Raw genomic sequence first — 12,354 nt, forward strand, 5'->3', positions numbered from 1 at the left:
TTGAACTTCTCCTTTAAGACGGTGTCACATTGGAGCTCAATCAGTTCTAATTGCAGCTCCTGTGGCGCCGTTTCAGGGTCTTGTGTGAAGGGACACGACACCAGCTGAAGAGACAGGACACCAGCTGAAGGGACATGACACCAGCTGAAGGGACTTGTCAATTTTTCCAAAATCAGAGAACCGATGGCAGAATTCTCCGTGCAGGTCGTCCAGTGATTTCCTGTATTTTTTCACGTCGAGGGGCGTCTTTCAGCGTAGCCAGCGTGGGGAAATGAGCAAATGACTTGTTTGACATTTGCTTTGAGAATAAAGCTAGCTTGGTTTTGAAGGCTCTGACGTTTGTGTACATTTCATGGACAAACTGGTCTTTCCCTTGTAGCTTCACGTTCAGCTCATTCATGTGTGTCAGTACGTCCTCAGCAAAAGATAAATCACAAAGACAATCTGTGTCACTCAGCTCAGGAAAATCGTCAGCTTTCTCAAGTAGCTCCAAAAATGAGATAATCTCCTGTTTGAGCTCCCACACTCGTTGACATACTTTCCCCAAACTTAACCAGCGGACATTGGAGTGGTGAAGCAAGTCCTGGTGATCAGCGTCATTTTCTTCAAGAAACTTAATAACCTGACGATGGTGAAGTCCCCTCGCTCCAATAAAGTTAACCACTTTTACAACTGGCTTCACTACGTGGTCGAGCTGCAGGACGGATTTACACAGTGTAAGAAAATGACCTCCTGCTCAGGGTTGTCCTCTTTCACCCCCTCCTGGATTCTTTTCAGCAACCCGACGTTTTTTCCAGTCAGATTTGGCGATCCGTCTGTGGTAACGTTGGCGAGCGTACTCCAAGGTAGCTGGAGCCTCTCGATGACCCCCGACACGCCGTCATACAAGTCCTCTCCCCGCGTTTTCCCCTTCAGGGGTTCCACGGCCAAAAACTCCTCTGTTATCTCAAAATTGTCATTAATCCCTCTGATAAAAATTAAAAGCTGAATGGTGTCCTTTATGTCATTACTTTCGTCCAGTGCCAAGGAATATCATGTAAATGACTCCGCTTTTTTGTTTAGCTTGCTAGCCAAGTCTTCGTCAATCAGCTCAACACGGCGAGTCACCATCCTGCGTGATGAGCTCATGTTTTCTAATTTGTTCTTGCTCTCAGGACACAAGATGCCTGCTGTCTCTACCACGCACTCTTTGAGAAACTCCCCTTCGGAGAAAGGCTTGCTGGTCTATGCTGATTTGAATGCCAGCAAATAACTTGCCTTCGTGGTTGATTCTTTATTAAAGGTGTTTTGCTGATCCTGCAAACTATCTGCCGACCTCTGAGCGGTCGCCGTCCGTTCTTGCGTTGACTGGTTGTTCGCGCAATTAGCATGCTTGGTGGGAAAGTGACGGCTGATGTTGTATTCCTTTAAAACCGCAACGGTTTCTTGGCAAATAAGACACACAGCCTTCGACCGGACTTCAGTGAAAAAGTATTTAGTCGTCCGTTCCTTATTAAACACTCGGCGCTCGCTGTCGACTTTTCTTTTCTTTGGCCCGTTCATTGTTGCGGATGTGTTCAGAGCAGCAGCAGAGTAACAACAGAGAGTAGCCAGGCCGCCGCAAAATCAAGTCAATGTATCACTGCGCCTAGTGCGCCACCTGGTGGACCGCTAGGTATTACAGGACAAGGTCAAATGAATGCAGTCATAATTATGATATGATTTTATTTGGGCAATTCTGTACCAATCTTCGGCGGGCCGGATTAAAAAGACCAACGGGCCGGATGTGGCCCGCGGGCCGTAGTTTGCCCGCCCCTGAATTTGGAATCTAAAGCCATCTTCATAGTTTACTGCCACACATAAAATGTACACTGACAAACTGTTTACAAAGATAAAGAGGCCCGGAGATCTGCACAGTTTTTCCAATATGTAGAGTTGATGTGGAGTTTATAACCAGCATTGTCTTTTGTAATAGCAATATCAAAAAATATTATTTAAAAGAATATTTACTCATAAAAAAATATTAATATAAAATTGAATAAGCACTAAAACATCAAAAAGAGGAGTGTCTTCTTTGTCTGGCATAATACACTTTGGCATTGGGTCACGTGATGTCAAAGTAGTCATCTTAACCGATGAGACACTGAGGGCCATCTGGCTCTGGAGATTCCTCCTGGTGTCAGGAGCACTTAAAAGAGACATGTCATGCCCTTTTTGGCAATTTCTCCTCAACTTATGTAGGATCATGATGTCAGACACGTGTTAAACCTTGTCAGACTTTCAAAACCTGATGCCTCCATTAACCCAGGTCTAACCCTCTTGGCCTGAATGCTGTGTACTTTTGAAAGAGGGTCCATAAACTTGCCTCATTTCCAGGTTCAACTCAATATATATATATTTATTTATTTATTTTTTTACACCAAATGCTCTCTTCCAAGCTATTTTGGGGTGCTGGCAGCTGTTTCCAATGAATGAGCTTTAATAAATTCACTAAAATTGCCCGCCCAGCACCAAACATTGGATAACGCTAGGAAGTAGTATATGTTATTAAAAAACAAAAACCTGCAAAGTCTGCCAAAACATTTGCCATATCATGAAACATAGTAAAATAATGTCTAGAGAGCATGATTCTGCTCATGGATCCCTTATAATTTAAACTGTTAGTCTTTTCCAGCCATTCAAACTTAGCACTTGGTCACAGGCCCATCATGCTCCTGATCAAGAACCGCTTGCTTCTTTTGCCATGAAGGCTATAACTGCCCCATGACTCTTCTTGATTCCTCCTGACTCACCTAAAACACTCTCCAAGACTGTGATGTCATATAAAAATAGATTTTTGAACTTAGTTTGTGTTTTGCCTTACGCTCATTGTACTTCCCAACACTGTTACAGATTATTACCTGTGTAAGGTAAGGACTTCTTTGTTCACCTGTATTCTTACCAGATTCTCTTTGTTTTATGCGGCAGAAAAACTGAGACCTTGAGGTCAATCCAGACAGATTCTACCTTGTGCGATTCTGTGCTAGGCTATGTTTACAACAATACAATATATATATTCCATATTATATTTCTTATATGCAATCTCGTATTAATCAACTATTAATCCTCAGGCTATGCAACAGGCTGTTTCTGCTGAGGTCAGCGATCCTGTTGGGATCAGCATGGGGTCAGCATGCTGATGCGCATAATAACAAGGCCACAGGCCGTTACCGGGCGGTAACGGTTGATGGCATGACCACTAGTTTGATCTTTTGTCTTTCTTATCTCTTCCAAGTCATAAAACAGGAATACGTTACTGACCTGAACAAACACGTCCCCACAAGGCAAGACCCCCACCTCGACCAATCAACAAAGGACACATCACCATACATGATTTTTTTGGGGTTTTCTGTACTATAAGAAGACTGGGTCAGGGAGAGTCAGACTTCAGACTTCGTGAACTGACACATACTCTGTTGCGATCAGGGAAACATAGTCTGGACCCAGAGCTCTGTAAACTGGTTATTCTGCTGCTGTTAAATAAATATCTTGAAGCCTGACATATTCTCCTATTGCCTCATTAAAGAACACGCAGGACTGGGGGCTGACACATATTGGCTTTGTACTAGCATGAGCCCAAGTCCAACAACCTCCATTTTCCTCCCCTGTGAAATGTTTTGTTGCTCAGTCTAGTCATGGCTGGGGATTCAAGAATGAGGGCTTTTCATCACAGTAGGGCCAAGTGTCAGCCAGTCCAGAAAGGGAAGACCACAAAACAGCAACTACACAGAGGAAGAAAACGTAACAAAAAAACTAATATTTAACATGTAGTTATTATCTAAATTTACCTGGACAGCGACTTGTTGCAAAGAAAGGACATGTCCATCGCACCTGAACTGATGTCCTCGCTACATTTTCCATTTCAGGCTCCTCACTGATTGTTATGGCAGTGTCCACACCTACATGGATGAAGTGACCATCAGCACTCTTGGGCGCTGTTCCTTTGATTCCTATCAGGCAGGATTTCTGAAAGCAATGTGTGGCAGCTTACAAATAATCTGTTATGAAAACAGGATATACTGTAGGATATTTGTGACTATATGTTAACTTTCCCCTGCAGAGTCAGTAATATTAGTTTGACCACTGTTTATGAGGGAATGCGAATACCTTTGTCACACCGCTTTAAGTGTAGCCTACTCCAACCTGTTCTTTTTTAATTGAACAGGAAACGCCCCAGACACACGGACATGCGGGGAAACGAAACCTATCTAACAAAATTTGGGTCATGCACTGTGTACAGATGGACACGCATCTAATAAAACAAAGATAGACTAAGTTAATAAATAATAATAACAATAATAATAATAATCCCACCGAAATCAATACATTCCATCACCAGTGCTTGGACCCCTAATGAATAATTCCCCCTTGGTAGCTGAGTCATGTTTTTTCATCAGCGGCAGAAGAAATGAAAGACAGGGAAACGTAAACTAATATTAGCTTTCAATTTAATTTATGGGGTTTAGCTGTAACATAACTTTCATTTTTTTTCTTAAACACGCCCCCACCACACACCCGGCCCTCGGTTCATTTAAAGACACCAAAATGCAAAAAACGAAACCTAACTTTCGATTGGGATCGTTTTTTCTCGCCCGGGTTTCTTGGTTCGGCCCACACACTGCACTTATTTGATTTATTTCAGGAGAGAAGCTATGAGCACCATGAACACTCTGAACCAACAGTATGAGGAGAAGGTGCGTCCCTGCATCGACCTCATTGACTCTCTGCGCTCTCTGGGTGTCGAGAAGGACTTGGCGCTGCCTGCTATCGCCGTGATAGGAGACCAAAGCTCGGGGAAGAGCTCCGTGTTGGAGGCGCTGTCTGGGGTGGCTCTGCCTAGAGGAAGTGGTAAGTCTTTATTGCAACACTTTGCCTTTGGGCTCCAGTAAATACTTTATCCCTCAAATAAATGGCCATCTGAACAGTTTATCCTGTTTTCGTGCGTAACACCGGAGACCACATCCTTGTCTTTTTCTCTTTTGTTATATCGACGGGGGGGGGGAGGGGGGTCTGATTCTCATTCGTGTGAAATCAAGATAACGGAAATAAAAACTGGAGTGATTTCTTACGGGACGAATAAGGAAAGGATCGGAGGGAATTGGAGCAAGTGATGAATATGATGAGGATTTCCATTGCTGAAAATGCACAAATGAAGTGGGCTCGAGGTTCATGTGAAAATATCAAAAGCTTAAAAACAAAACAAAAAAGCAACTAAAAAAATTTAAGAAAATGGCATATACAACTGCATGAAATAAAAGCTTAATCATGAATGTATTTTTTTTTTTTATCAACATGCAAGTATGTGAATGATGTAAAAAGGGATTTAACCGATGAGATAAATATAAACCACCAGCTCAAACTTAGAAAGTTGATAGATGTTTTATTTATTTATTTTGTATATTTGAGATCAGTCTTTTATTTGAGCTATCTTGGTGCTTTTTATTGGCCAATTTCGTCAAGTTCACTGTTTCACTTTACCATTCTTCTCCCTGCCTCGTCATTGAAATACAGGCATTGTGACAAGATGTCCTCTGGAACTGAAGATGAAGAGAAAGAATGAAGGAGAGAAGTGGTATGGAAAAATCAGCTACCGGGACTGTGTGGAAGAGATAAAAAAGCCCGCAAATGTGGAGAAAATGATAAGAGAAGGTACACGTTATACAGTATACAGCATTATCTCATGACACTATTAAAAGTCAGGTATTGATGGGAGGTAGTTTTCTTGTTAAGGGATTCATCATATAGCATCTGTCTCTCTCTCCAGCTCAAGATAAAATTGCCGGTGCCGGGGTGGGGATCAGCGATGACCTCATCAGTCTGGAGATCGCCTCCCCTGATGTTCCAGACCTGACGCTCATTGACCTGCCAGGCATCACTAGGGTGGCTGTACAGGGACAAAACGAAAACATTGGTGATCAGGTATGCTAGTGTAGCATTTAGTACTATGGTTGTGTCTTACATTGTAGCAGATAGAAACAGTTTAACTCATTATTTACCAATTTGCTCTTTTCATTTTTGAAAGCCAAAAAAAGCCAGCACCCTACTGCACCATTGTTCTCAATATAGACCCATTTTTAGCATGAAGAAAAATCCAAAGTTGAATTGCCTACCGTACCTACTTCATTGCTGACCTATGATGAGACAACTCCTGATAAGGGTGTGTTCAGTGAATCAATGTCAATATGAATGTAGTACAACCTGAAATAATGTAGATTTGTTTTAGCCAACTCTTTACTTTTATTGCACCACTACAGTCTCCATTTTCATCCAGAGCCATCAGTATGGGAAGATGTTTACTGTTGATATAAAATGTTTGTTCAGCATTTGATCAGAACAAACATAAGCAGTGGTGATTTGATAACTGGACACTTTTCAAATATTTGTTATATCATTAATTAATACTTTCAGATAAAGAGACTGATCCAGAAGTTCATCACAAAACAAGAAACCATCAGCTTGGTGGTTGTTCCGTGCAACGTGGACATCGCAACCACAGAGGCTTTGAAGATGGCACAGGAGGTAGATCCTGATGGAGAGAGGACTTTGGGTAAATAGAACTTAGGTTGAAAAAAAGACTACCTGCTAGGATTTATTCTTAGATAGTCTGCTCTTTATGTCGTGCAGACTGTCCAGTTGTGTAAATCATGTTAGATCTGTCTCCAGTTAACCAATTGCCTGTGCAGAAGTAAAAGATAGTTTAAGTTTTCTTTGTCCAATTTGAAGTCACTATCTAGAAGATTTGTTTTGCTCTTTTTGGCGATACTTATGGATTTCACTTCCCAGAGATCCAAACATGCAGCCTGAATGGCGAGTGAGTGACAACTACCTCGCTGAACCACTGCGACTCACTCACGTGTGTGTCTGCACTGCCCGCTTGTCTGCCGCCAGCCCGATCTTTCTACATGGAGTTTCCGTGATTTTTTTTTTACCCTCATTTATAGCAAGACACACAGGCTAGAGGGAGAGAGAGACACACTGGAAAAGCTCTGCCCTCCACCTGTCAAATTATTAATATGATTTAATTACCAAAACTGTAGATCACGCACCGCAGCAGCAAGGTGCGACACGCGTGTCTCACGCAGGTTGCATGACTGTTCTGACATGTTAGCATTGGCGCAGAGATGAAAGCCAAGACGTTCCGAGACCACCACGTGCAGGCCATTCAGGCGGTGTGTCTTCTTGAGATTTTCCCCGGGAATTTTGCCACTGACACGCAGCTCATTTAGTTCCCAGTACTGCAAATGCAGAGGTTTTCATCAGTGGCCCACAGGCTCAATCTCTGCAGTGTGTTCGACTGTTGATCTCCATTGTGTTACCTCATTTAGCTGTAGATAGTGACTTAACAGAAATTTATTGAAGTGAAAATCTTTTTTATTGGTACTTTAAGCTATTTATCGTAGTATTGTTATGTTTGAGTTATTATCATATTGTACAGTTGATTTAGCTTAATGTATAGTTCATTTTATGCTGTCATTCTTGCTATGGCAATCTTCATTTCAAAATAATTAAAGCTGCGCATTTGGCAGTTATTTATTAATGTCTGGCAGTTTGTTTGTTTTTATGTTCATCCATACGTGTTTGCGGCTTAAGAGGAGGTGATTCTCTTATTCTCTTTCTGGATGTTTTATTTCCAGACACCACTACCACCATGCAGCTTTGCAGCATATAACTGTCTGAAATGTATTGACGTTACCTTTTTACCGAGTAAAGGCGCTGAACTCTGTAACAGTCAATACAAATTTTCCAGCTAGTCCTATAGGGTTAGAAATCCAACACGCTACTTCTCTCTCAGGTGTCATGACCAAGCCCGACCTGGTGGACAAAGGCACAGAAGGGACGTTGGTTCAAATTGTCCATAATGAGGTCATCCACCTGAAGAAGGGCTACATGATCGTTAAGTGCAGGGGTCAGAAAGAGATCACAGAGAAGGTGTCTCTTACTGAAGCAATAGCAAGAGAGGAAGACTTCTTCAGAGAGCATGCATATTTACAGTAAGTTATTTATTTTCAGTAATCATGCAAACAAGTGTGTGCTGTGTGTTAGACTGTGTTCATTGTATTCTGTAACTTCTGATATGTGCTGTAGGATTCTCTATGATGAAGGTTACGCCACTGTTCCTAAACTAGCAGAAAATCTCACCCTGAAACTGGTGGATCATATCCAGGTGAATAATTCTCCCTGCCTCATCTTAATGGTTCACTGTCAGATAATGTTACCCACTCCCGCTGTTAATGCCTTGACCCCTGTGTGATTTATAGAAAACTTTGCCTCAACTGGAAGAGCAGGTAGAGAAGAAACTAAAACAGAATCGTACAAAGCTGGCAAAATTAGGCAAAGGACCCCCATCTGAAGCAACTGGGAGAATTGGTTACCTCATTGATGTGAGTTCACTAGCTTGCACTTTTTGCTTCTTCATACCAGAGGTGTGACTCAAGTGATTGAAGGTTCTGTAAAAACTCATTCACGTGTTCTGTTCTTTTTATCTGAAACTTGTATCTCTTAGAGAGTGACAGCATTTACACAGGATGCTATCTACCTCATCAAAGGGGAGGACCTGATGTGTGGATTCAAGTCCAGTATCTTTCCCTTACTCAGAAAACAGTTTGTAGGATGGAAAGAAACCATAGACAGCTCTGGACTAACATGTAAGTAGTCAATCAACACCTTTATCACTTTTGATTTATCAGCTGTTGCTTCCACACTAAACACTGTAACTTTAATCTGATATGAAAAGCAAACTGCTGAGTAAAATAATCCTTCTTACAATGACGGATGGAACATTTTGAAATATGAAATTATGTAACTTTTATTGCAATTATAATGCAGTCAACTGGAATATTCAGAAAGAAGTGACTCACTATGAACGAATGTACCGCGGAAGAGAGCTGCCAGGGTTCATCAACTACAAGACCTTTGAGACCATGATCCAGGAGCAGATCAAACAGCTGGAAGAACCCGCTGTCCTGAAACTCAAGAATGTGGCAGGCATGTATTATCATGATGCTACAATGATTGTAGGCTATGAGAATACATAATTATAAAATAATAACTTATGGATATTATTTTGTTTTGTATGTTTGCCTCTAATTTGTATTTATTTGTTTATTTTCTCTGTAGAAATTGTGAAGAAAGAGCTGTTTGAGTTGGCAGAGAGCAGCCTGGTTGGATTTCCTAACCTTGTCAGAACAGCCAAGGTATCATCTTTGTGACTTTGCTACTGTCGTTTACTAGTGTTGAATATTTACTGACATTTTTTTTGTGTGATTTAGCTGAAGATTGAGGCCATCACAAATGTGAGGGAAGCTGTGGCAGAGTCCACCCTGAGGACTCAGTTTCAGATGGAGTTGGTTGTTTACACTCAGGACACCACATACAGCAAGAAGTTAGGGAAGCGGAAGAGGGAAGATGTGTTAGATCCTCTGTCAGTCTCCTTCCAGGCCACCCTCAAAGAGATGATGAGACACATCAGAACCTATTACCAAGTATGTGTCATTTAAATGCTGTATATTTTATGTTGGCACCTCACACTATTTAATACATGCTGTCAAAAAATAAGCACATCCGTGGAAATCTTTAAATATCTATATATATTTGGACCTGCAAATATTTGATCCTCATTGATCAGCTCCCATGGCGAAAAGTGATACACTCAAACAACTGACACAACACTGACACTTTGTAGTCATTTTCACAATCTAAATAACTTAAAAAAAAAATGATCTAAAGAGTAAGCACACCCCAACTTTGATCACATCCTCAGATCCCACAAAACTGTAAACCAGGGTTCCAGATTAGGTGTCAGTGATAATAACGTCCTTAGGGAGTGACAGGTGGAACTTGCCTTATTTAAACCGCTGACATTGAGGGTCCATTGTTCTCTTTGCTGTGGAAGTGTGTGGTGTCATTATGCCAATATCTAAAGAGCACTAAGGCCTTCAGAACAAAGGTTTCAATGCTTATGTGTCTGGCAACAGAATTAAAAATATCTCTTTGAAACAAGTCATTCTGTTGTAAAGGAAATCATCTACCAGAAGTGTAGATGGCCATGAACATACAGAGTTTTTTTGGCCACAGCAACTAACAGGAGATGTGTAGTCTAAAAATTTGAGCGAACTGATGTCAAACACTGGTGGACTATTATGCAAAACCCAATGTGTTACGTCTGCTTAAGGGAGCAACACTATCTTCTGAGGTCAGGGATGTACTCACCTATTGAAATTTTTGTGTGATAAAATAGGTAATTTACCTCATGGTGATGTTCAAGTATATCACTTTCATCTGTTTCAACTAGGAGCAAATTTTTAATGGTTCAAATATGTCAAAAAATGGACAATTTACATCGGATGTACTTTTTCACATGATTGTACACAGTTTTTAAAGATTTATTTTATTTTATTTTATTTTGGTTAATGTAATATTACTTACTAAAAAACATTTGGCTGAAATCATGTCTACTTCTTGTACAGTCCAAGTGAAGATATACAGATATGTTACATGTATTACAGAGAAGACAATGTAGTAGAAGCTTTAAGTTGCCCCTCTATTTTCCATTCTCCGAACCACAGATTGCTGGCCAGCGTCTGGCTGACCAGATCCCCCTGGTGATCCGCTACCAGATGCTGCAGGAGTCTACCACTCAGCTGCAGAGAGAGATGCTGCAAATGCTTCAGGACAAGGAGAGAACCGAGAGCCTACTTCACGAGGACAGTGGCATGGGAAATGAGAGAGTTCGCCTTAAGAAAAGCCTAAAGCGCCTGTCAGAGGCACGCAATCTGTTGACTGAATTTGGGTTGACCATGTAAGACTTCAAAACAACACAAAAAGCCTAAAACCACATTTCAAGTTAAAGAAGTTGCCAAATGATAAAATTTATGAAAATTCTACTTTTTTTGGGACAAGATGACCAGTAGTTAGGAAGCATACCTATTCTGTCCTCAGAGTAGGTGTCAGACCACACTTCGACAGATAGCGAACATACTGTTGTATAGAGAGTCAGACGAAGAAGTAAAGTTGAATGAACGTTTACTGTTTGTTTTCCTCTTCTCATGTACAACAATCTTTTTTGTAAAACTGAAATAAGGACAAAAATAAATCACTCAATCAGTATGTATGTCAAAATAGAATTACATATATTTTCTGATGTACCACACAGAATAAAACACTGTGCTAAATTACCTTCCTTTTCAACAAACAAGGCATGGCTTGATAATTAACATTTTTGCTGAGTCATCACAATGCTTTACCTTAACTTAGATGCTAAAAAATACTAGCTCCATAAAAACGTCCCTCTTTATGCTAAAGTTCTATGTAAACATTCAATAAGCAGTACAATTCAGCACACATGATATTTTGGTACTCACAAGCATTGCTTCTCAAGGCATTCAACGTAAGAAAGGCAGAGGATCAGCTGCCCACATGTGATCCCTCACCTCTGCTGTGCGCTGGAATCATTGCTCTGGCCACATCATGTGACCCTATTGGCCAATGAATGAAAAGAAGACTTCTCCTGCTAAAACTAACTGCAATAACACATGCAACCACCAGGGGGATAAATTAAAATAATCTAAACATCAACCCAATAGACAGAACAATACCACAAGGTCAAATGGCGTTGTTAGTGATTCTTAAATTCCGCACTGCAACTATGTAAATATAGGCACAAAAAAAAAAAATTCAAATATTCCAATATTTAGTAAAATACAAAAACGTGTTACATGTTCTATCCATGTTAAAACTTTTTATTGAGACAACTCAAAGACAGTTCATTTTCTATATGGATTTCATAAAGGTTTCCAGACCTTATTCTTCATTGTTAGTTTTCCATCCTGTGTTATTATTGTTGTGAAAGAAATGCTTAAAGGGGATTTAAAAAAGATAGGATCTAATTCTTCGAAATTACATCTTTGAGTTAACTTAAAAATAAGAAGATAAAGTTGTTGATATTAGCTAGGTAAAAATGATGATAGTCCAGAACAATAAATCTGTTGGTCCTGAATTGTAAGATAAGCATATCTTCTGAAATAAAACTTAAAATATACTGTTTGAATGCCTCATTTAATGTCAATCCTAGAATGATAGAACAAATTGGATTAGTCTAGTAAAGATGGTCTTTCCTGCGCCAGAAGGTCCAAAGTTGGCTTGTTAACAAAAAAAAAAGACTGAATAAACTGATGAGGAATTCCAGCTATGTCCTGTGGTACCCCCATGGACTCATTGGAGGACAAAAGGGAGAGAAGAATGCCAGACAAGTTATCATCCATCTTGGACAACACCTCCCACCCCCTGTTTGCCATCTGCAGTTAGAGATCAGAGAGTAATCTTGGAGTTTGACCTGCA

General features: G+C 40.5%; 1 protein-coding gene across 1 annotated transcript; it reads left to right on the forward strand.

The window, feature by feature from the left end:
* Positions 1 to 4,585: 4,585 nt before the first annotated feature.
* On the forward strand, positions 4,586 to 12,051 carry LOC138195936 (interferon-induced GTP-binding protein Mx-like). The gene is made up of 12 exons (XM_069145624.1): positions 4,586 to 4,866; positions 5,530 to 5,667; positions 5,783 to 5,937; positions 6,427 to 6,565; positions 7,811 to 8,009; positions 8,104 to 8,182; positions 8,277 to 8,399; positions 8,522 to 8,663; positions 8,845 to 9,003; positions 9,136 to 9,212; positions 9,288 to 9,500; positions 10,584 to 12,051. Exons 1-12 carry the CDS (start codon positions 4,671 to 4,673, stop codon positions 10,818 to 10,820), a joined length of 1,857 nt encoding a protein of 618 aa, XP_069001725.1. The 5' UTR covers positions 4,586 to 4,670; the 3' UTR covers positions 10,821 to 12,051.
* The last annotated feature ends 303 nt before the right edge of the window (positions 12,052 to 12,354 follow it).

The sequence above is a fragment of the Embiotoca jacksoni genome, unplaced genomic scaffold, assembly GCF_022577435.1.
Source record: "Embiotoca jacksoni isolate LCO1_2020_lvr unplaced genomic scaffold, fEmbJac1.0.p SCAF_1, whole genome shotgun sequence".
In the NCBI taxonomy this organism is placed as follows: Eukaryota; Metazoa; Chordata; class Actinopteri; family Embiotocidae; genus Embiotoca; species Embiotoca jacksoni.